Raw genomic sequence first — 26,728 nt, 5'->3', positions numbered from 1 at the left:
TTGTGCCTATCCCTAAGCTCCTATAATGCCCTATGCAGGTCCTTGTCCCCACCGCCATCACGTATCTGGTCCCTAGCTGTCACCTCACTAAACCCTGGCTAGTGCAATTGATGGCAAGGATGCTAGCCTCACCACTGCAGACAGTACAACCACAGGGGATTGTGACTAGCATGAGACAGACAAGGTATATAATGAAGCTACTCCTGCCAAGCTCCACAAAGCACAGGATAAGGAAACAGGACCGCAAACTCCACAGAAGTAGCAGATTCAGTGCTGACACCAGAGAGCTGCAACTCCAAGGCTGGCACACATAGAAAACTCTATTACCAACAGTCAGCTGATGCGTCATGTGACTCTTTAAAGGATGGTGGGAGTGGTCATCACCCACATCAGCTGACCTAGCAGCACAGCAAGCTGCCAGCAAGGAAACTGACATTAACTCTTGCTGGCACAAAATCAAAAACAATATTTAAATTAAATCAGAGCCAGAGCTGTTACAAATCCAAAAATGGAGCATGACAGATGGTATACAAGCACCAGCAAAAATTGGAGTGGCTTTATCAAAGTAGGCTTTTTCAAAGTAAGTGGGTCATTTGCATTTAAGCTGTTCCATCCTGCATGTCCACATGGATAGTCCTTCTCTGAACCCTGCTTATACAGGTACTATACAGATGATCAGGTTTTAAATACATCAGATAGGGATTCTATACATTAGTTAGGACTGCTCTATAAGGGTATACCTTGACGATTTGGTGGAGCAGCTTAGTATACATTTTTTTGCAAAAAACGTATCAACTAAATACCCTGTTTTCTTTACATCTTTTGACTAGCACTTGCTGATTATTGTGATTTTTTTTTTTTTTTTTTTTTTTTTTACAACAGAGTATTTTTGACCTCATTGTGCTCTTTTGTGTCTTCAAGTTTTCTGGTGGTGTGAACAGGTTCCTACAGACTTGTTCAATGTGCAAGTGGCCCATGTGTTTCTGGTTCTTTTTCAAAGTAAGTAGCATATATAAAAGCCGCTCATCTTAATTCAGATGCAGACTATACTATATATTTATCTTCCATGCTCCTGGCTCTCACATCATCCATCACTTTCTATTGGCATCCATCACTTTACAACAAAAATAGTGACTGCCCTCTGATAGACGTTAAGTGATCCTATCCCTCTCATCTGTTACAGGGTTAGGTAGGACTTCCTTCAGCTTGTCTATTTGGCGTGTCCGATAGGATAAACAGCTAGAGTTTACTAGACCAGGATCTGGATTTTGAAAATATTTTATTCATGACAAAAAGGGAAAAAGACTTAAAAAAATCTTTCACCTCAAAAGAATGGCGATCTTGCCTTAAATCAACATATTCTTCAAATATATGTACCTCCTTGGATGAATCTTTTTTATGAAATAATTTCCAGATGGCACTTCACCACCACAAAATTGGCTAAAACAGATTCAGACAAATCCCCAATCTGCTGGAGAGGTTGTGGCCTCAAAAACGACTTACTGCACATGTTTTAGAAGTGCCAGAAATGACACTCTCGTTGGAGGGAAATATCTAAATTAGTTTAATCAAATAACTCAACAGAATATAATTTTGCCTCCACAAATGACTTTGCTAATTTTAGAACTAGACATTGTTATTCCGATATAAAAACCAATCATCGTTCATATATTTACAAAGAATGCCATTTTGACATGTTGGAAAGGACATGCCATCCCTGTCATTACTGATATTACAGAAAAATTCACATTCCACAACTCTTATGAAACAAGACAAGCTATCTCCAATAATTATTATGAAACTTATTATAAAAGATGGGAACCTTGGATCAAACATACTTCACAAAACTTTCATTAAGTTATTCTCTCTGAAACTGATAAAGCTCTTAATATTTAAAATATATAAACAATGTAACATAAACCACCAGTCTTCTTTGACATCAATATTACTGTAAAGTGTATATATACAGTATATACTAGATGGTGGCCCGATTCTAACGAATCGGGTATTCTAGAATATGTATGTCCACGTAGTATATTGCACAGCCTACGTAGTATATTGCCCAGCCACATAGTATATTGTCCAGTTACGTAGTATATTGCCCAGCCACGTAGTATATTGCCCAGTTACGTTATATATTGCCCAGTTACATTATATATTGCCCAGTTACGTTATATATTGCCCAGTTACATAGTATATTGCCCAGTGACGTAGTATATTGCCCAGCCACATAGTATATTTCCCAGTCACGTAGTATAGTGCCCAGTTACGTAGTATACAGCACAGAGCCACGTAGTATATTGCCCCGCCACATAGTATACTGGCCAGTCACATAGTATATTGCCCAGCTACGTAGTATATTGCCCAGCCACGTATGTCACAGGTTAAAAAATAAAAAATAAACATATACTCACCTTCCAAAGGGCGCCTTGTAGTAGTTCTGTCACCTGTGTGCGGTGCAGGTGGCAGCTTCCGGTCCCAGGGTGTGATGATGTCGCGGTCACATGACCGTTACGTCATGGCAGGTCCTTCTCGCGCAGGCGCGCAGGACCTGTGATGATGTTGCGGTCACATGACTGTGACGTCATCGCAGGTCCTTCTTGCGGACCATCCTTGCCACCGGAACCTGCCACTTGCATGGAGCGGTCACCAGAGCACCGTGAGGAGCGGGAAAAGTGGCAAATGGTGAGTATATGATTTTTTATTTTTTTAATTATTTTTAACATTAGATGTTTTTACTATTGACGCTGCATAGTAGGCAACATCAATAGTAAAAACGTGGTCACACACGGTTAATAGCGGCGGTAACGGAGTGAGTTACCCACGGCATAACGGGGTCCATTACTGCTGGCATTAACCCTGTGTGAGCGGTGACTGCGGGGAGTATGGAGCGGACGCCGGGCACTGACTGCAGGGGAGTAGGGAGGGACTAATCAGACTGTGCCCGTCGCTGATTGGTCGTGGCAGCCATGACAGGCAGCTGGCGAGACCAATCAGCGACTTAGATTCCATGACAGACAGAGGCCGCGACCAATGAATATCCATGACAGACAGAAAGAAAGACAGACAGACAGAAGGACAGACAGAAAGACGGAAGAACCCCTTAGACAATTATATAGTAGATTGTAAATTTACGCTACCATTCAAAAGTTTAGGGTCACTTAGAAATGTCCTTATTTTTAAAAGCAAAGCGCAGTGTTTTCCAATCAAGCTAACATGAAATGATTCAGGAACACACTGTATACATTGTTAATGTGGTAAATGACTATTCTTGCTGCAAATGTCTGGTTTGTAATGCAATATCTTCACAGGTGTTTGGAGGCCCATTTCCAGCAACCATCACTCCAGTGTTCTTATGGTACTTTGTGTTTGCTAACTGTGTAAGAAGGCTAATGGATGGTTAGAATACCCTTGAAAACCCTTGTGCAAGTATGTTAGCACAGCTGAAAGCAGTTTGGCTGATTAGAGAAGCTATAAACCTGACCTTCCTTTGTGCTAGTTGAGAATCTGGAGCATTACATTTGTTAGTTCCATTAAACTCTCAAAATGGCAAGAAAAAAAGAACTTTCATGTAAAACTCGACAGTCTATTCTTGTTCTTAGAAATGAAGGCTATTCCATGAGAGAAATTGCCAAGAAACTTGAAGATTTCCTACAATGGTGTGTCCTACTCCCTTCAGAGGAGAGCACAAACAGGCTCCAACCAGAGTAGAAAGAGAAGTGGGAGGCCGCGCTGCCCAACTGAGCAACAAGTACATTAGAGTCTGTAGTTTGAGAAATCGATGCCTCACAGGTCCTCAACTGGCAGCTTCATTAAATAGTACACGCAAAACGCCAGTGTCAATGTCTACAGTGAAGAGGCGACTTCGGGATGCTGGCCTTCAGGGCAAAGTGGCAAAGAAAAAGCCGTATCTGAGACTGGCTAATAAAAGGAAAATTTTAATATGGGCAAAAGAACACAGACATTGGACAGAGGAAGATTGGAAAAAAGTGATATGGACAGATGAATCCAAGTTTGAAGTGTTTGGATCACACAGAACAACAACTGAAAAGATGCTGCAAGAGTGCCTGACGCCATCTGTCAAGCATGGTGGAGGTAATGTGAGGGTCTGGGGTTGCTTTGGTGCTGGTAAATTGGGAGATTTGTACAAGGTAATAGGGATTTTGAATAAGGAAGGCCATCACTCCATTTTGCAATGCCATACCTTGTGGACAGCGCTTGATTGGAGCCAATTTCATCCTACAGCAGGACAATGACCCAAAACATACCTCCAAATTATGCAAGAACTCTTTAGGGAAGAAGCAGCAGCTGGTATTCTATCTGTAATGGAGCGGCCAGCGCAGTCACCAGATCTCAGCCCCATTGAGCTGTTGTGGGAGCAGCCTGACCGTATGGTGGAAAAAAGTGCCCATCAAGCCAAATCCACTTGTGGAGGGGCTTCTGGAAGCATGGGGGGAAATTTCCCCAGATTATCTCAGCCAATGAACTGCTAGAATGCCAAAGGGCAGCAATGCTGGAATTGCTGCAAAGGGAGCAAAGATTGAAGGAGAAAATTATTAATTAAAAAAAAATCTTTTTTTCGAACCTCTTCAATGTCTGGACTAGATTTTAAATTCATTTGGCAACTCTTTTGATTAATAAAAGTATGAGTTATCATGGAAAACACAAAATTGTCTGGGTGACCCTAAACTTTTGAACGGTAGTGTATATACATATATAATATATGTGTGCTTTGATAAATGTACACATGGGATCAAAATTGTTGGGACCCCTCGTTTAATGACAGAAAAACTCACAATGGTCACAGAAATAACTTGAATCTGACAAAAGTAATAATTAATGAAAGATCTATGTAAATGAACAAATGAAAATCTGACGTTGCTTTTCAACCATGCTTCCATAGAATTAAAAAAAAATAAAATAAAACTCATGAAATCGGCCTGGACAGAAATGATGGTTCCCCTGAAAATAATATGACAATAGGGACGTGTTAAATTGCGGTGTGTCCACTAACTATCATCACAGGTGTCTACAATCTTGGAATCAGTAAGTGGCCGGTATATAGGGCTACAGATACTCACTGTGCTGTGTGGTGACATGGTGTGTATCACACTCAACATGGACCAGAGGAAGCGAAGGAAAGAGTTGTCTCAGGAAATTAGAAAGAAAATGATAGACAAACAGGTTAAAGGTAAAAGTTATAAGACCATCTCCAAGCAGCTTGATGTTCCTGTGACTACAGCTGCACATTAGTGTTGAGCGATACCGTCCGATACTTGAAAGTATCGGTATCGGAAAGTATCGGCCGATACCGGCAAAGTATCGGATCCAATCCGATACCGATACCCGATACCAATACAAGTCAATGGGACTCAAGTATCGGACGGTATTCCTGATGGTTCCCAGGGTCTGAAGGAGAGGAAACTCTCCTTCAGGCCCTGGGATCCATATTAATGTGTAAAAGAAAGAATTAAAATAAAAAATATTGCTATACTCACCTCACCGAGGGAACCGGCAGCGTTGTTTGCTTAAAATTCGCACGTTTACTTCCTTACGTGAAGTCCCGGCTTGTGATTGGTCGCGTGCCGCCCATGTGGCCGCGACGCGACCAATCACAGCAAGCCGTGACGTAATTTCAGGTCCAAAACAAAATAGATCAATGGCCGCACTCATCTGTGCTAAAAATAAGGAAATGTGAAATATGTGAAATGTGAATAGCATAATGGCTTATGAACTTTATGAAAAAACACATGAGATTTTTAGCACAAGATTTGCAAACGTTGTGAGCCCATTCACCAAAACGTCAAGGTAATCTCAGATCGAATGGGTAACTACACTGACTGCCTGGTGTGAACACTTACCTATGGTATCTGAGCTGACTGCCTAATGTGAACACTTACCTATGGCTAATAACAGGATAAAGCCTACTTATATAGGAGGCTCAGAACCATGTGACCGCGACGCGACCAATCACAAGCCAAACGTAATTTTAAAATCCTGAAGGACCTGAAATTACGTCACGGCTTGCTGTGATTGGTCGCGTCGCGGCCACATGGGCGACGCGACCAATCACAAGCCGGGATGTCACGGGAGGCAGGACACGCGCGCATTTTAAAATGCGCGTGTGTCCTGCCTCCCGTGACGTCACGGCTTGTGATTGGTCGCGTCGCCCATGTGACCGCGACGCGACCAATCACAAGCCAGAACATAATTTTAAAATCCTGAAGGACCTGAAATTACGTCACGGCTTGCTGTGATTGGTCGCGTCGTGGCCACATGGGCGGCACGTGACCAATCACAAGCTGGGACTTCACGTAAGGAAGTAAACGAATTTTAAGCAAACAACGCTGCCGGTTCCCTCGGTGAGGTCCAGGCTGCGTCGGAGAGGTGAGTATAGCAATATTTTTTATTTTAATTCTCTCTTTTACACATTATTACATTAATGTTGTTTCAATACCGATACCCGATACCACAAAAGTATCGGATCTCGGTATCGGAATTCCAATACCCGCAAGTATCGGCCGATACCCGATACTTGCGTTATCGGAATGCTCAACACTACTGCACATATTATTCAGAAATGTAAGATCCATGGGACTGTAGCCAACCTCCCTGGACGTGGCCGCAGGAGGAAAATTGATGACAAATCAAAGAGACGGATAATACGAATAGTAACAAAAGAGCCCAGAAAAACTTCCAAACAGATTAAAGGTGAACTTCAAGCTCTAGGAACATCAGTGTCAGATCGCACCATCCGTCGTTGTCTGAGCCAAAGTGGCCTTCGTGGGAGACGACCAAAGGGGACACCATTGTTGAAAAAAATCATAAAAAAGCCAGACTGGAATTTGCAAAACTACATGTTGACAAACCACACAGCTTCTGGGAGACTGTCATATGGACAGATGAGTCAAAAATGGAACTTTTTAGCAAGGCTCATCAGCTCTATATTCACAAATGGAAAAATGAAGCATATCAAGAAACGAACTCTGTCCCTACAGAGAAGGCTCTGTTAGATTCTGGGGCTGCTTTGCTGATTCTGGCACAAGGTGTCAAGAATCTGTGCAGGGTACAATGAAATCTCAAGACTATCAAGGGATTCTAAAGGGAAATGTGCTGCCCAGTGTCAGAAAGTCTCAGTCGCAGGTCCTCCGTCTTGCAACAGGATAATAATGACCCAAAACACACAGGTAAAAACACCCAAGAATGGCTAAAAGGAAAGCATTGGACTGTTCTGAAGTGGCCTTCAATGAGCCCTGACCAGGGCCGTATTTGCCACTAGGCACCCGAGGGCAGGTGCCTAGGGCGGCGACATTGCGGGGGGTGGCACCTGAGCAAGGTTTTTTTTTAAGTCCCAGGTCAAAAAACGCGACCGACCGCCCCGCCCCCCCCCCCCCGCCTCCGAGTCCCACCCTCCTTGAAGACGATACTCACCCTGCTCCAGTGGTGCCTGGTCTCAGCGTCTGTAGCGCGTCCTGAGTGAGCGGTCATGTGGCACCGCTGATTAAGGTCATGAATATGTGCATATTCATGACCTTTAATTAGCGATACCACCTGACAACTCACTCAGGAAGATGGCGCTGCGGCGGGACAGAGACAGAGGGATGTCGGCGCGGCCGCGCGGTGTGTGGGACAGCTGACAGGTGAGTATGGGCCCCCCCTTCTAATACTCACCTCTCCTGGTTCCTGCAGCAGCTGCAGCGTCTTCACCGCTCTCTGACTCTGCAACGTCTCAGAGCAGAGGGTGCGATGACGTCATCACTGCGCACTCAGCCTCTATGTCCTGAGCGTTGCAAAGCCGGAGAGACGCTGAGTCCACCGGACCTGCGCTGGGAATGGGAGAGGTGAGGATTTTACTTTTTTTTTTCTTTATGTCTGACAGACCCTGGGGCAATGCTGGACACTGGGGCAGATTGCTGGACACACTGGGGCAATGCTGGACACACTGGGGCAGATTGCTGGACACACTGGGGGCAATATGCTGGACACACTGGGGCAGAATGCTGGACACACTGGGGGGCAATATGCTGGACACACTGGGGCAGAATGCTGGACACACTGGGGGCAATATGCTGGACACACTGGGGCAGAATGCTGGACACACTGGGGGCAATATGCTGGACACACTGGGGCAGAATGCTGGACACACTGGGGGCAATATGCTGGACACACTGGGGCAGAATGCTGGACACACTGGGGGCAATATGCTGGACACACTGGGGGCAATATGCTGGACACACTGGGGGCAATATGCTGGACACACTGGGGGCAATATGCTGGACACACTGGGGGCAATGATGCACACTGGGGCAGATTGCTGGACACACTGGGGGCAATGCTGCACACTGGGGCAGATTGCTGGACACACTGGGGCAATATGCTTGACATACTGGGGCAGATTGGACACACTGTCTGGGGGCAATGCTGGACATACTGGGGCAGATTGCTGGACACACTGGGGGTAATATGCTTGACATACTGGGGCAGGTTGCTGGACACACTGGGGGCAATATGCTGGACACACTGGGGCAGAATGCTGGACACACTGGGGGCAATATGCTGGACACACTGGGGCAGAATGCTGGACACACTGGGGGCAATATGCTGGACACACTGGGGCAGAATGCTGGACACACTGGGGGCAATATGCTGGACACACTGGGGCAGAATGCTGGACACACTGGGGGCAATATGCTGGACACACTGGGGGCAATATGCTGGACACACTGGGGGCAATATGCTGGACACACTGGGGGCAATATGCTGGACATACTGGGGGCAATATGCTGGACACACTGGGGGCAATGATGCACACTGGGGCAGATTGCTGGACACACTGGGTCAATGCTGCACACTGGGGCAGATTGCTGGACACACTGGGGGCAATGCTGCACACTGGGGCAGATTGCTGGACACACTGGGGCAATATGCTTGACATACTGGGGCAGATTGGACACACTGTCTGGGGGCAATGCTGGACATACTGGGGCAGATTGCTGGACACACTGGGGGTAATATGCTTGACATACTGGGGCAGGTTGCTGGACACACTGGGGGCAGGACTGGAGGCATGGACAGAATGTAGATACGGGGCATGATTGGAGACACGGGGCAGAATGAAAGACATGGGGCAGGATGGATATGATAGAGACAGATGGGGCAGGATGGGGAGATCATATGGGTTAGAATGGATACTCATGAGGGCAGGATGCGAGAACATACGGCTGGAGCCAGGAATGAGATAAACGGGGCCAGGATGGGGAATATTTTTACCATAGGGGCTAAATAAGGGATATTATTACTGCAGTGATGTATTTATTTTATTTTTTGAGTATACTGTTTTAAATTGGGGGGGGCGTCCTGTTACTGTGTAGAGTGACACTATGTCGCCTTTTTTTCTTCATGTGGTGTAATGTAGAAGTTGTGAAAAATTAAGTAATGTGTTCTACAAGCAGAGCTTGAGATAACTGTGTTATTTTCTGCAGAAATGAGCCCTGGCTGGAAGAAATGATGGCAGTCTGTGCTGGATGAAAGATGAAGGACTTCACCTAGAGACGTCACTGGTGAGTATGGAGTATCATGTGGGGCCAATGGCCATTATACAGTATTGAGCATCATGTGTGGCCCTTATACAGTATGGAGCATCATGTGTGGCCATTATACAGTATGGAGCATCATGTGTGGCCATTATACAGTATGGAGCACTGTGTGGCCATTATACAGTATGGAACATCATGTAGGGCCATTATACAGTATGTGGAGCCCTGCGTAGCTATTATACAGTATGGAGCACTGCGTAGCCATATTTTTGGGGGGTTTTAATTATTGTATATGAAACAGTGTGATCAGAAGTGCTAAATGGCTGTGGTTGCGACTTGGATATGGGTGTGATTAGTTGTGAAATGGGCGTGGTCATAGGCGTGGCCTAAAATTTGCCGTGGCGCACGTAGTGCGCCGCAACCTTTAGTCCTTTTTCCCTTCTTCAAAAGTTGGGAGGTATGGTACCGCAGTTCCCAGATCACAGCAAGTGCTGCAAATCCCATAGGGAATGAACAAAACCAAACACAGTCTTGCCGTAAGTGATCCATTACACAGCAGATGCAGAAAAACTGCCCAATCTGCTGCAAAAGGCGACTTTCACAACAGCGATTCTTGCCAAAAGTCTATGCAGATAGTGTCATACTCACCAATGGGGGAGGCAGCACTAAAAGTGCCTAGGGCAGCAGAAACTCTAAATACGGCCCTGGCCCTGACCTAAATCCTATTGAGCATCTTTGGAAGAGCTGAAACATGCCTTCTGGAAAAGGCAACCTTCAAACACCAGACAACTGGAGCAGTTTGCTCTTGAGGAGTGGGCCAAAATACCCGTCGAGAGGTGCTGAAGTCTCAATGACAGTTACAGGAATCGTCTGATTGCACTGATTGCCTCAAAAGGTTGTGCAATAAAATATTAAGGGTACCATCATTTCTGTCCACACATATTTCATGAGTTTTATTTTTTTTAATTCTGTGGAAGCATGGTTGAAAAGCAATGTCTGACTTTCATTTGTTCATTTTCATAGATCTTTTATTTATTATTACTTTTGTCAGATTCAAGTTATTTCTGTGACAATTGTGGGTTTTTCTGTCGTTAAATGAGGGCGACCAACAATTTTGACCACATGTGTATAGGAGTTTCTTGGACACCTAAAGAGAGTTGGTGTCATGCTCTCAGGCACAGGCCCGGTCTCCGCTGCGCAGGGAGACCGGCGCCTATCACACAGCCTTACTCACCCTCTCCATGGCTCCAGACGATCAGCTGCTCCTTTCTCTGCTAAGAACCTGCATCCCCTTGGCAGGCCTCCTGGAAATGCTCTTAGGAGGAGCACCCTGCTTCCTGCTCATACTTAAAACAGCAGGTCACCTGTTCTCTATTAGGGCTGTCTGCGCTATGATGCTCTGTGCATGAAAGGCATCCTCCCCTTAAGGGAGGTGCCTGGGCAACGTGTTCATTCTCTGGGATTGTTGCCTCAGCTTCAGGCCATGCTTTGCTGTGCTCTGCACCATACTGACATCTCTGTTTTCACAGAGTCCTCTTTGGCAATTCCTATCCTGGATCCCTCTGGTCTCTCCAGTTCCCACTCTAAGCTGACTTAGCCTCTCCTCACAGAACCCTCCAGATACTGCTATCAGCGGGATCAGCCTTTCTGGGATTTTATGGAGTTTCCGGGATTCTCTCCACCAGCAGAGCCAAGCATTCCACAGTGTTTTTAGTCTGTGAATATGGGTCGTGCTCTGGTCCTGGATTTGCTGCATTCAGACCGCCTGGTGTTGTGATGGGGAAATCCCTGTACAGGGGTACACCTTGCCCGGTGCTCTACTACATGGTACAGTGTCATGATCCAGAGGTTCCTTCCCTCTGACACTTTTTCCCTGTTTGTTTAACCTTGTTAATAAATATCTTTTGGTTTATGAGATCCTCTCTCTCCTTTCTTTTGAGTATCGGGTATACAGCCGCAACTGCACCATCAGTGGTCGGTCTAGCGAGTCCACTATACTTTATCACACCCTGTTGGCATAACAGTTGGCCAGTATGCCCAAATTATAAAGAGTATTCCAGAAGAGGAATGTGCTGCCTTTGGGGGAAGTAGTGACTTGTCTAATTATGATTATTAGATTAGGGCTAGAAATTATCAGAATAAGAGAAGGCCTATATCTCTGTCTAAAACACCAATTATTGTCTGGAGGTCTGGGATATATCATCATATGGAAGATTTATGGATCCATGCTGACATGGCATTTTCCAGTCTTAAAGATTCTTGCATACTTACTTGAGTTTGAAACCTGCGCTGTATATGTTTAAAACCTTCAAGTCTATCAGGATATTTTCTCAGGTGACCCTTGTGCCTCTCGATTTAGAGATTTCTTCATTGCAGAGTCTATGGAGAACATCTGGATCTCTTAATTATTACTATAATTGTTCTGTAGCAGCATCCAGTCTCTCAGCGTAGACCGAACGGCCCCACAGGAAACATTAGTCACTTTAACCCATTCCTGTTGATTAGGGACAGCTATGGGAACCCTTTATAAACCAAGGAGGCAAAGGATGGATCATAAATAACATGATAAGGGTGAACAAGGGCAACACTTTTAAGGCTTTTCATAATGTTCCTTTAAGATGCATCTGACTACAAGGACATTATGTTTTAATTATTTTATTCAATCCATGTTACCTCTTCTACATCAGTAGCTATAAGGTATAGTGGACAATTATGATGGATCACGCCATGTTAGTTTAGTTTCTACATTTTTTGACATGAAAATGATTTTTCTCTTCATAGTTAGAACAGCCTATAGCTAGAGCGTCGGATATGTGGAATGTTGCAAAACGGTACATGACGGGTTCTACTTTTGAGTGGACAGTGACCTGTTCATTAATTTGTAATAGGCTTGGAATTGTTCCTAGCAGAACAAAGCATTTCAGAAATGGAATATGTTGTTCTTGATGGCAAAAATGACATGTCAACTTATGTGATACTGGACGTGTGAAAATGGATGCACATAGTGAGGACCATGGGGACAATGAAGGTCAAAGAGTAAGAGTTAAATAGTGAAAGGAGCTGAATTTAAAGAGAAGAATACATTGATCTTGGAGGTGAAAATGACTTACAAAATCAAGTGATGTTGGTAGTCAGGAAAAGGTTTTGTCATGTACTGTAATGATGTTAGGGGAACCATAGAGACCAATGAAGGTCACAATGTGAAAATTACAGAAAGAAAGTTTGCTAATAGCACAGAGAATTTCAGGAAAGGAATGTATTGATCTTGTAGGAGGAACGGACCTGTCAACTCATGTGACACCTTTAGTAAGGAAAAGGCTTTGTCATGATATGAGGGAGACAAATGAAGGTCATAAAGATAGAATTACACAGCCAGAGGACCAGGGTCTGAATATTGTAGGAGATTAATTTTCAGAATTTGTGAAGGAAGGGTTCACATTTGTAATGGTGCCATGTCTGGAATTCATTATAATTCATAGATGTGATAATATATAATATTAAATGTTATTTCTCTGTGTCATTAACAGCAGAGTCACTCTGGTAGATGAATGCACAATGAAAACCCTGTACACAGTGATCTGGATTCTCCTTCTGCCTGACCTTATTGTTGTGTTACATTCCTCGGATTTGACCTGTCACCTTCATGTTCCAGAGCTTCAAGGTATAACTGAGCCTGGAAATATCATGTTAGGAGTCGTTTTGCCTCTTCATTTGGACACTGTGTATCAAAAACTTTCCTTCACTGAAAGACCACGTAAGACTCTTTGTTCAACGTGAGTGAATATTCTTAGTGATAATAAAGAGTTTTATGTTTATTTCTCATATATTTTGAAAACTTAAATTCACATTGGTTGATAACACCGCCACTTTAGCTCATTACACAGACTCTAGACTCTAGTTATAGAAAAGTTAAATTTTGGGCTAATTATTTCAAGGGTCTACATAACCTGGATGAAATTCTTGCAGGTGCTATATCGTGGTCTAGACTTGGTAGGTGAAAATTTGTGTAGGACTTCCTGTTTCCAGCATTGCAAGATATCAAGATATTGCAATAAGTCTTGGAAATGGGGTGGAGGAGTAAATACAGAATTATCTCTTCTTCCTGGGTGAATAAGCCAAAATTCTCCTTCTTGATCTAGAGGGTAAGATTCTTGGCTCAGTGGTCAATGATTGTATAAATTTGATACTATAATGAGGTGAAAGTTTAATTTTAGGCTACCGAGTCATCTTATTTTTTTGTATGTCACTGATTTCAATGATTGTAAAATGTAAAAGTAGAACACTATGCTTTTTTCCTTTCTTCTCAAAAGATTCCACCTAGAAAATTATCAACAACTTCAGTCCATGATTTTTGCAGTTAAAGAAATCAATGAAAATTCCAATATTCTTGCAAATGTCACATTAGGTTTCCAAGCCTATGATTCCTGTGATGTTCTGCATCAGGACCTTCAGGGAGCTTTGCAAATACTGACTGGGTCCAACAAAGTTCTGCCCAACTACCGGTGCCTTCAAAATGTGCCACTCAGTGCTATCATCGGTCCATCAATTTCTACACACTCTATCCTTGTAGCACATATCTTGGGCCTATATAAGTACCCTCAGGTAAAGACTTTCTATGGGTTTTAAATACAGTAGCACTATAACCAATGATACAAAGATGTGAAGGACATTAATATATTGTCATGAATCTGTCTTTTTCCAACAGATAAGCCACTTTTCAACAAGTCCTCTACTGAGTGATCGGATTATGTTTCCATCATTTTTCCGAACTGTATCTAATGATGTTTTCCAGTCCCGTGGACTTGCCCGTCTGGTGTTACATTTTGGCTGGACATGGGTAGGGTTATTAGCTGTCGATAATGACTATGGACAACAAGGAATTAATTTGGTGAAACAAGAGTTAGTTAAAGCTGGAGCATGTGTGGCCTTCACTGAGACCATTATTAAAAGCCAGCCAGACCACAATGCTCCACATATCGTTAAAGTTTTGAAGACCTCAACAGCTAGAATTGTGGTTGTCTTTTCACCAGCCATTAATTTGATTCCCATCTTGGATGAAATGTTAAGACAGAACATAACAAAGAAAATATTTGTAGCAAGTGAAGCTTGGTCCACTTCTAGCCTCTTCTCCACGGGAAGGTTTTCAGAGTCACTATCAGGGACAATAGGATTCGCTTTCTATAGTGGAACTATTCCAAAATTTAGAGAATTCCTAAATAAGATCAGCCCTTCTGTGACACTGGGAAGGGAATGGGTAAATCTGCTATGGGAACAGACATTTAATTGCGTGTTTTTGGATGGAGATACCGCAAGGTCCTCAAACGCTTCAGTGAGAGAATGTGATGGATCTGAAGACCTGCAAAGTATCACGAACAGCTTTAATGATGTCTACAACTTAAGGGCAACGTACAATGTCTATATTGCAGTTCATGTTGTGGCTAAAGCTTTAGAAAATTTAAAAGACTGTGCAAATGGAAAAGGAGCCCATTTTTTACATGGAGCATGTGCTAACATTACGACTTTTACACCTTGGCAGGTAGTATGAATCTATATCAACTTTTTGACCAGTGAATGTCAAGTATTTGTAGATGTGATAATTTTCTTCTCGTAGTCCTTGTTTGGAATCTCATTAATATTTCAGGCACAAAATGTCTATAATTCCATTAGAGACCTTTCTACATTGCTAATATACTTACCACCAAACTTCTGCTATCACGTTCCATCACAACGTACACCAGTAATTAGATAATGTGGCCAAATCGAGCTATAAATACAGTATCAATGTAGGGCCAAACAGATCCACGGTGACAAGAGAAGTGGATCAGGAATTGGGTCGCATGTATGTTAGATTCTTTTTTTTATTTTTCTACCTTTGACAAGTCTGTCATACTATAGGGTTTGATGGGTCCAATACTATGTGGCATTATGGAAGGTTTTCATGTTTCATGTTGACTCGGGATTCCTTCAAAAATATCAATGCTGTCCCTTTAAGTCATATTAAATTGTATCTTGTGGCATAAGGGGGTCCAGTATATTGTGAACTCTCTTTAGTCAAAAATTCAAAATGTGAAACTCTAAAAATATTTGTCAGCTAAAACATTGTGTGAGTAGGTTCTGGTACTTTTCTATATCTTTGATGATGGATATTTCTAAAATATAACTCAAAGTTGAGCAGGGAGTGGGACACAATGACCCTGGAGGTCCCTTCCAACTCTAACATTCTATGATTCTACGATAATTATTTGACGGCCCTGAACACGTATGACATATAACTGGTTCACTAGTCAAATTTACCCTCATTCTGACCAGATGCTTTTCCATTTTATCTTATTCTTCCCCTTCTTCCAAGAGACATAAAAATTTTTTATGTTTCCGTCAATATAGCCATGAGAGGGCTTTTTTTGTCTGCAACAAGTTGTACTTTGGAATAACATCATCTATTTTATCATGTGATATACCAGAAAATAGGAAAAAAAATTCCAAGTGCTGAAAAATTTCATAAAAAAACTCAATTCACAATAGTTTTTGTAGTTTTGTCTTTACAGCATCCATTATACGGTAAAAATGATGCAATTTTGGTGATAGAAACCATGCATCGTTTTGTCTTTTATTGAGGTCCTGAGCCAACAATTTTATTTGTACAATATTGGGGTGGATGCAATATTTTTATTGTCTCTTATTGCATTTTTTTCTGGTGCTGAGGCACAATTCTCATTTTTTTCTTTTATGGCAGCATTTAGTAATGGGGTATTAATTTTATATTTTGATTGATCAGACCTTTATAGAAGCAGACATACCACACATGTGTTTTTTTAAAAAACAAACATTTCTTTATTTTTAACGGGGGAAGAGTGGGTGATTTGCTCTTATATTTTTTAGATTTTTCAGATTTTTATTTTTTTTTAGTTTTATTGTATTTTACAGTTTCCTTAGGGGACTTGAATCTGCAATCATCTGATCACTTTTGCTATTTTCAGCAGTAACACAGTACACAGTATTGCTACATATAGGAAAAATCTCAGTCTCCTGTGAACTCTAGTCACGGGGTAACTTTCATAGGCGTTCTGTCATGACAAGTTTGGGGGCCTTCAGGAGACCCAGCCATTATGGAGATGTATCGGCACACCACGATCACTGTGCGATGGGAGGTTAGAACAGTGTGCCACAGTGTACATGCCAATGTCGAAGATTTAAAGCAGCATTTAGTAGGTTAGCATCCATGGACTGAGCTCCACCTCACACACAGATGATGGCTGAATAACACAGCCATAATCTGCTGACACAGATGCGGGCTCAGTTCCTGAGCTTACATCAAAGACAAGACGCTGATATATGACATACCATTATTAAGTCATATGTTGGTAATGGGTTCATGTGCATCTCGAAACCAGCATTTGTTTGATGATAGCCATATTGACTTTTGCATAATGTTTGTCTTAATTATCTTACTGTTAAACCATACAGCTTAACTCACAATTATTCACCCCTTCATTGCAAATTAGGATTATTAGTAAAATTTATCAACTTTCTGCTGTTTGCAGTAAACCAATCAAGTGACTAATCGAAATAGCTTGACGCGACTAATAAAACAAAATGCCACATTTACTGACTGCTGCAGTCTCAGAGTTATTCACCTCCTTCATGACAAATGCCTTCACTACTTAGTAGAGCTTCCTTGATTGTAAAAACTTACTACAATAGTGATAAATAGCTAGAGTCCAACATCTTGCAGCGTTCCTGAGGTACCTTTGACTATTCAATGGCCTCTAGTTCACTAATTGTTAGGGCTAGTGGAACGCACCAAATAATTAGAAGGATGGTATAAGGTGCGTTCACAGCCCAGGGTCCACCGTGCAGAGATGGAACCTGCTGCTGAGTAATGACGGACTATAAGGTGGTATAATGTGGATACACACATGGGTTAGCTTCACCCGGTATGAAGGAAGTGAACCCTGTTGCATCACAGGGCCGCAGTACCGCACAAAGAGCGCAAGCAAAGAGTCAAAGAACTCCGTGCCAAGACTCAGGGAAAGAGTTCCTCTAGACCTCTTGCGCTTGACACTACTACAGGGGTGTCAGAGATTAATAGAAATAATTTAATGCACAAGAGTGCATGCAGTGCCGCTCTGGCGGACGCCACTAACCACCCAGACTTGGGCCAGGAAAGCGCTCTATTAGCGCATGGCGCCGCACTGGTGGACACTGCTATCAGGCGCAGTATCGTGTGCTAGCTGTGCGGGATAGCACTGTCAGGTGCTAGGTAGCTTCCACCATTCGCTAACAGTCAACAACACTACGGATGGGAATGATTTGGAGCTTTCATCCATCGACAGGCATACATCCACACACACACATTAATACGTTTATACCAGCACATGAACCTTTTATAGCGGAAGCTCTCCAGGACCTTCTTAGTGGTTCAATAGGAGCTGCTACAGGGCCTGAGCATGTGACCCCCGACCTCCAATGATAGGTTGTCCCTTGGGCATGCTCAGAAGAAGAAAAGCAGGACTTAGTCCCAGGGATTCCTGCCCACTGCTGATCAATACTGGTTACAAAGGCTGAGCCAGTCAAGGTATTTGATGCATTTTTTCTTATGATTAATTAGTTTCTTCATTATTTACAGTACATCAGACATGCTTCAGTCAATGTCTGATTTAATAAATGTGTACTCTTACAAGAGAATCTATTAAGGGGTAAGTAATTCTGAGACTGCTGTGGTCAGTAAAAGTGAAATATTGTGTTGACTTTAGAGAAACCACTTGTTATATTAGTTGGGCTTAACTATTTAGATTGTCCTTGCTTGATTGGTTTATTGCAAATGGCAGAAAGTTTGTACATTTTATTAATAAGCCTAAATTGCAATAGGAAGTGAAATATTTTCATTGAGCCATAATTTAAGTGGTCACTTTTTTCAATTTTAATTTTGAAGAAACTTATTAAACAGTTCACCACCTGGCAACCCAACTTTGGACCTGCAGTTCTTCCTCAAGTATTTCCAAAGATTACACCACCTTTCCCAGAGGACTTGGTGTTATAACTGGTTGGACTTAAATTAAGCACCATGGAAGGGGCTAATAGGCTTACTGTAGATAAAATCCCACCCAATAACACTGATGTTATCCAACACGTTCCAGCTCCTGTACTATATGAAGAAGGCAAGGGTCACCTTAAGCGATGGGAGAAACTTTTATTTTGATGAGAATGGAGATCCTCCGGCAGTCTATGACATTGTAAACTGGCAATTAAACCCAGAGGGCGTCATGCAACATATTAAGATTGGCAGCTACGATACCACAGCTTCTCTTGGTAAAGTCTTTACCGTCAACACAAGCGCTATAGTTTGGAGTGTTGGAACTGAAGCAGTAAGTAGACTCTAAACTTCATTAACTAATTAACTTCTTTAACTTATTTATCACATTCATGTTGAGAGTAGGAGGAAGGCTTCAATATGAATTGTTAATAATGGCCATGGGAAAAAGAGCTGCTAATCTATTCCTTCCATTTGTTCTATGACCCACCGCTGAGCAGAGGGTCTGTGATTTCGCCACCTCCTTTGACATGGTGAGTAAGAATATGAAACATCAAGTTTGTGTGGTGACAATTTTTAGTCCCTTTGTAATTCGGCTCTTCCTGACTTCAAAGCAATAGTAAAGCCACAAGGTCATTGTCTCAGACATTGCGGGGCCACATGAATATTGGCGTTTTAATGACAGGTGTAGGTTCTATAGATATGGGAGACATATTTCTGCATCATTGCGCTAAGCCGAATACAATCCTTTACTTGCGTTGCTGATGGGCCTGCCCATTAGGTCAGAATTAATATCGGCCAGATTGATAAAGTTGTATGTGCCATATCTTGTATCTATAGAAAGCTAAAATTATTATAGGAAATATGACATTAATATCTTCCACCTGGGAGCTTCAGGAGGGCAGATATTCCTATGATTGAGAATCTCAAAAATTTTTTGTAAGTAAGTCAGCATCTTATTTACTGTCCACTTCTGAGGTCAATGGGGGATGATAGGTGGGAGTGGCTGGTACCTGATATAAGTATGTTTTGGCCTAGAACCCATGTTCAGTGCTGGGAGATATAGCGTGCTGTAAAGACATACCATTTTATAAATGGAGTGCTCCCATTTGCCAGTCCTGCGCCATTCCTATGCCAACAGTAACTTTCTTTTGTTTATTCCTTTAATTTATTATGTGACTGTGCATACTGTGTTATCTTGTCCCTTTTGTAACATCTCTTGTATATTTTTATAAGCATGGCCTTATTGTTGGATTCAGTTTAATAAAATGTGATCGCTTTGTTCCTCTTGCTCTATAAACCGCATCCCTGTAGCCTCGTGAGGCTCAACGTTATGACTAATGGCTGACTAATCGGTCTGTAATAAATGATTGGTGGAGGCAGCTAGTTTTTTCTGTGGGTATTGTGGAACATGGCAGTGAGGGGCAAGAATTCAGTTTGGCACACCCCACACAAGCACATATGCAGTTTGCACACTTAGTCACGTGCTGAGGAGCTGCTCTTCCTAATTCTTTCAATGTTCTGTGAAAAACTGAGAGAAGCAGAAGAGAAACTCGTTGTCACGTGACAGTAAGTTGCATATGAGTGAAGTGTCCATGTGATGACTGTTGGAATCAGCGAGCAGAGCTGAATCCTGCCTTATTTCTCATCCTTCAGGATACATCGGGGGCTTATCTACACCATTACAGAATGCTGTAGATAAGCCCCTGATGCTGGTGGCTGTAGCTCATACAATTTTGGGGGTGACAGGTTCCCTTCAACAAAGGAGATTAGACTATTATGTTTAAATTAGAGATTTGCTATGACATAACAAACAAAAGCGGCATGTACTCTAAACAATAGGTCAGGGTGACTAATATGGATCAGAGGTGAAAATGCTGCGAAGCGGGTCTTGATGGATAATTCATGCATCAGTGATGATGACCTGATCTCCAGGTTATCAAACAATAGGAGTAAGTAGTCAGAATGAAGCAGAACTGGGTGTGTCAATATAAACAGTAACAGTCAAAGTATAGGGAGATTATTTCTTTCAGAAAAGAGCCAGTCAATCACATGTATCTTCCTGCAGTACAATAGATAAGCACAAGAGTGATCAAGAAGTAAGGCTGTGTGTACACGTAGCATATTTTTCGCGTTTTTTTCGCGGTTTTTCGCTATAAAAACGCGATAAAACCGCAAAAAAAACACTACCATTAAGCATCCTATGTAATAGAATGCATTCCGCATTTTTTGTGCACATGCTGCATTTTTTTCCTGAGCGGAATCGCATTCCAGAAAAAAACGCAGCATGTTCATTAAAATTGCGGAATCGCGGCGATTCTGCACCCATAGGAGTGCATTGATCTGCTTACTTCCCGCACGGGGCTGTGCACACCATGCGGGAAGCAAGCAGATCATGTGCGGTTGGTACCCAGGGTGGAGGAGAGGAGACTCTCCTCCACGGACTGGGCACCATATAATTGGTAAAAAATAAAAGAATAAAAATAAAAAATAGCGATATACTCACCCTCAATGTCCCCCGCAGTCTTCTGGCCTCTCCGCTGCATGCTGCCGCTTCGGTTCCTATAGCTGCTGGGCGGTGAATTACCTGCAATGACGTCAGTGTCTTGTGATTGGTCGCGAGACCGCATGTGACCGCTCACGCGACCAATGACGTCATCTCAGGCCCTTCAGCGCACAACAACTATAGGAACGGACGCCGCTGAGGTCTGCAGGTGAGTATAACCATTTTTTTTTATTATTTTTAACATTCTATCTTTTACTATAGATGCTGCATAGGCTGCATCTATAGTAAAAAGTTGGTCACACTTGTCAAACACTATGTTTGACAAGTGTGACCAACCTGTCAGTCAGTTTTCCAAGCGTTGCTACAGATCGCTTGGAAAACTCTAGCATTCTGCAAGCTAATTATGCTTGCAAAATGCTAGTTTTCTGCGGGTATATGCATGCTAATTCTGCATGCGATATACCCGCGGATTTCTGCGGAAATTCTGCAACGTGTGAACTTAGCCTTAAGGAAGTCTAGCATCGTCCCACAGATCAATTGTTAAAAACTCCTTCCCAGAGCCATAACTTTTTTATTTTTCCATCAATATGGCCATGTGAGGGCTTATTTTTTACGGGACGAGTTGTACTTTTGAATGATATCATTAGTTTTACTATATCATGTACTAGAAAACAGGAAATAAATTCCAAAATTGCAGAAAAAAAGTGCAATCTCACACTTGTTTTTTGTTTGGCTTTTCTGCTAGGCTCATTAAATGCTAAAACTGGCCTGCCATTATGATTCTACAGGTCATTATGAGTTCATAGACACCAAACATGTCTAGGTTCTTTTTTTTCTGAGTGGGGAAAAAAATTCTAAAAGTTGCTAAAAAAATAAATAAAAAAACTGTGCCATTTTGCAAGACCCATAGTGTCCATTTTTCGTGATCTCGGGTTGGGTGAAGGCTTATTTTTTGTGTGCCGATCTGACGTTTTTTAATACCACTTTTATGCAGACACGTTCTTTTGATCGCCCATTATTGTATTTTAATGCAATGTCACGGTGACGAAAAAAAAGTAATTCTGGCATTTTGTTTTTTTTTCGCTACGCCGTTTAGCGATCAGGTTAATCCTTTTTCTTACTGATAGATCGGGTGATTCTGAATGCGGCAATACCAAGTATGTGTATGTTTCTTTTTTTTTTATTGTGATTTGTGGGGGTGATTTGTGGGTTGTGGTTTGTGGGGGTGATTTGAACTTTTATGTTATTTTTATTTTTTTCATATTTTTAAAAACTTCTTTTTTACTTTTGGCATGCTTCAATAGCTTCCATGGGAGACTAGAAGCTGCCATAGCTCAATGGGCTCTTCTGCATAGAGGTGATGATCAGATCGCCTCTATGTAGTAGAATTAAAGATTTACTATGAGTGCCAACCACAGGGTGGTGCTCATAGAAATCCGGCATCAACAACCATAGAGGTCTCAAAGAAACTTCAGGTTCTCATGCCAACACTCCGGTGACTCTCAATCACGTGACGCAGGTCACCGCGGTGCGTATTTCCCAGCCGGATGGCCAGAAGCACTTGTTAAATGTCAGAGTTTGACAGCGGCATTTAACTAGTCAATAGGCACGGGTGGATCGCAATACCACCTGTGCCTATTGCGAGCACATGTCAGCTGTTCAAAACAGCTGACATATCCTGGCTTTTATGTGGGCTCACCGCCGGAGCCCACATCAAGTCGGGGGATACTGACATCAGTGAATTAGTACGTCTGATGTCAGTAAGGGGTTAATTGCAGGAATTCAATATAGTATAGGAAAGCTGAAAATTTGCTTAACGAGGTGTATTCCCTTGATTACCGAGACCAGGTATGAACAGTTGTGTTAAATTGGTAACTTGATGAGAGGTTTGTGTGGACAAAACCTAAGTAAACTCTAATGAATTTGGAGGTATCTCAGGATAAGCTGAAAAGATGACAGACGCCTGGCTGAGCATGGACAAGGTGAACAAGCAGCACACTCCTGATAAATGTGAGGCTACTGAAACAATGCTAATTAATACCCAAGCACCTGGCCTCAGCCAAAGCTACCCTTTAAAGGAATAGGGTGATGATATCAAGGGAGTTTATTGGGTTACCTGAGAAATCTGACATGTACTAGTGCAAAGAAAGGTATGAGAAGAGAGAAAGGCCAGGTGTTTGTGCCAGGACAGGAAACAAAAAGTTATTCATTGCTATAGCTTTCTATTAATCAAATTGTTTATAGGGAGGATTTTCTATTTTTCCTACAGCCACCGGTTTCCATCTGCAGTGAGAGCTGTCCTAGAGGCTTCAGGAAAGCTCCTGTACGAGGTCAACCCATTTGCTGTTTTCAATGTATTCTTTGTCCTCAAGGAGAGATCTCCAATCAAACAGGTAAGGAAAGAACATCATGTAACATTCAGAATTTCCCAATTACCCAGGAACTACTGACCATGAAATCGAAATTATTTGCTGCCCAACATTGTCTATAGATATTGAATCACTAAGAGATTCTAGGTTTCCTGAAGGATCTTGTCTTTGGCAAGAAGAATTTAGTAATCTTCTGAAATTCACATGACCTACATTTACATTATAGATGGTAATTCTCTATAAGAACTTCCATGAATGGACCATGAATAACCATGGTGGTCATCTCCACTTGTGATCATATTTATGGAATCGTATTTGATTATCACCACAATACATAAAGAAAAAAAGACTTTAAAATCATACAGCAGCCAATATTTTTCATCCAACCTACTTACTGCAATTGCAAAGTACATACTGTACCTGGATGTCAACGGAAAAAAACAATCTCTATTTTCCCACAATTGCATTTTGAGACTTTTTGGGGGGATCATGAGGCTTTAAAATGTCTTAAATAGTGAATCCTTAGGTAACATCTAGCAGATGCACAGACAGACACAACTTACTTGGGTTGGAATTACATAAGACAGTTAATTTCACAAGCCACCCGTGGGGAATACAGAAAGAGTCAAAGAAAAATGACTATAGTTGAAAGAGCACTGGTCAGTAGAAACGGCAAAATTTCAATAAGCTAAATCATGCAGATTTTACTGTGAAATGATTTGCAGCAAATTGAATGTTCCTTATTATGCTCTGTGGTCTGAAAAAAAAAACTAATAAATGTAAGAAGCATAAAAAAAAACTAATAGTCACTTTATCACTCACCTCTGCTGCTCAATGTCCCCTTGGTGTATCTTCTAAATACAACCATGTACTGGAACTCTGGGCATCCAGATGCTAGGCCTGGACCTCCAACTGTATCTTGACCAGGGACATCCCTATGCACACAGAAGAATGTCCTGTACCTCGGAAAAATATTTAGCATTGAGAGTTCTCAGTGGGTGATACCTTTTAATGGCTAACTGAAAAGATGTTAACAAATTGCAAGCTTTCGAGACTACTCTGAGCATCTTCATGCTAGGCAGAGACTTCCAAATGCTACTAATCCCAGGACATCACAGCGTGCACCACGGCCTTACAACAAGCTCTCTAGACCGTGAATGTGCAAGGCTATCCCGAGACTAGTCATGGCTGGAAGTTCTTGTGTAGCGTGAAGATGCCTGGGGTTTCAGTTCACAGCGAAGTCAAGTAGAGATGCCAAGGGCTGTACAGGGGAAAGTAAGCAGAGTAGAAGGGCGATGAGTTATTAGCTATTTTTGTTTTTTTAACCTTTAGTCAGCCCTCTACAGCTCACCAAAATGACAACCAGCCTCATTCCATTTTGCTGAATTTGTGTGGAGCAAATAACAAAACATATCTGCATTCCAGAGAAAATTTATTTTTATAACATTTGAGCAGAATTAATTTCCAAGCTGATAAATGTACTGAACTCTGCTAGGCAATAATGGAGGTCAAGTGGAAACAGAGGTAAATGTAGTCAATTGAGCCTAGGGTCAGCAAACGGCGGTCAGGCAGTAGAATGGAAAAGCCAAAGAGTGGACAGGGTCACAATAGGTCAGTTCAAAATCAGAAGCTATAATTGTGGATGAAAACAATATAACAAAACAAAAACAAGAAAAAAGACCAGTAAGGAGCTGAGTGAAATACTTACTCGGATAGCTGTTTTGATGCACACATTTACGATGTGCTGCCTGGCAACTCTACCAAATTCACCATTTTTAGACTCATAGTTCAAATGGCCAAGAGAGAAGATTCAATGCTGGAACTCAAAGAGAAAGTTCATTTTAGAAATGTGGGCATATTTTTACTTGAAATGTAATATTAATTGAAGATTTTATATTGTAGACTCAGTTGACTGCATTCAGTGTCCATGGAATCAATGGCCAAATATTCAAAAAGACCAGTGTCTCCTGAAGCCCTTAGAATATCTGTCCTACGAGGAAACCTTGGGTGTAACTTTGGCTTCAACAAATTCCGCATCTGTCCTCATTCCTGTTCTTATTTTGCAGCTCTACATTAAGTTTAAAATGACTCCCATAGTGAAAGCCAATAACTACTACCTGAGTTGCCTTTTACTAGTGTCCTTGTCCCTTTGTTTCCTTTGCTCCTTGCTTTTTATAGGATTTCCAAAATTTGAGACATGTCTTCTGCGTCAAGCTGTATTTGGTTTGGCTTTTACCCTCTGTATCTCTTGTGTCTTGGCAAAAACTATCATGGTGGTATTAGCGTTTATGGCGACAAAGCCAGGAAGCAATTTAAGAAGATGGACCAATCCTAAAATATCCTATATTATTATACTGCTATGTACTTTTTTGCAGTTCATTTTATGCATTAGTTGGTTGTTTAAATCACCTCCTTTTCCCCAAAATAATGCTCATGCAAACCCTAGTGTAATAATTGTTGAGTGTAATGAGGGTTCACCCATTACCTTCTGGATGATGTTGGGTTATCTCTTTCTTCTGGCCACAATCAGTTTCGTTGTAGCCTTCCTGGCTCGAAGACTTCCCGATAGCTTCAATGAAGCCCAGTTCATTACATTCAGTATGTTGGCCTTCCTTAGTGTCTGGATATCTTATGTCCCTGCCTCGCTCAGTGCTCAGGGCAAGTACACAGTGGCTATGGAGATCTTTGCCATCTTGTCCTCCAGTTGGGCTTTGGTCATCTGTATGTTTTTTCCAAAATGTTACATCATATTGCTCAAACCTAAGATGAACTCTAGAGAATTTCTCTTGAAGAAAAATACAAAGCATGGCTAGGATTTATGTCATCTTGGCAAAAGGTTCAGTTTGCCTCCAGTGTATTTCGACCAATGTAAAGGGACATGTAAAATTTCTCCCTGGCACAGAACATTAACCAATGTCTCTTGATTATTCCCTGGAAGAGAGAAAAGTTGAACAGATGAAGCTATGAAAAAAAATAATTGTATTTTACCAAAGATAGATAACTAATGCTCATTCTAAAGAATGTTCCACAGTGGTGGGATTTTGTGTGCATTGTATATTTGGATTAAATATATGGCTTATTTTTCTGGGTCAGATCAGTGCTTGACATGCTATAAGGACAGAAGATATTAGTAATATGCAGTTATAATACAAAATCAATATTTTATTCCTGTGGTGGAATCTTCATATTGATAACAGATGGATAACACCGAAATTAGACTCAGTTTTTTTTTCTATACATTGGTTGAGAGGCCTATGTTCTAAGGTCATTGTACACAGCCATCGTA

General features: G+C 41.9%; 1 protein-coding gene across 1 annotated transcript; it reads left to right on the top strand.

Annotated features, from left to right (window-relative positions):
- The first annotated feature begins 12,549 nt into the window (after nt 1-12,549).
- LOC143774798 (extracellular calcium-sensing receptor-like) lies at nt 12,550-26,255 on the top strand. Its single transcript, XM_077262566.1, has 8 exons — nt 12,550-12,572; nt 13,064-13,309; nt 13,847-14,138; nt 14,242-14,373; nt 18,469-18,567; nt 18,674-18,901; nt 23,343-23,466; nt 25,345-26,255. Exons 1-8 carry the CDS (start codon nt 12,550-12,552, stop codon nt 26,253-26,255), a joined length of 2,055 nt encoding a protein of 684 aa, XP_077118681.1.
- The last annotated feature ends 473 nt before the right edge of the window (nt 26,256-26,728 follow it).

Source organism: Ranitomeya variabilis, chromosome 5 (genome assembly GCF_051348905.1).
Source record: "Ranitomeya variabilis isolate aRanVar5 chromosome 5, aRanVar5.hap1, whole genome shotgun sequence".
Classification (NCBI taxonomy): Eukaryota; Metazoa; Chordata; class Amphibia; order Anura; family Dendrobatidae; genus Ranitomeya; species Ranitomeya variabilis.
The sequence above is the reverse complement of the archived record's forward strand: the minus strand, read 5'-3'. Positions and strand labels throughout refer to the sequence as shown.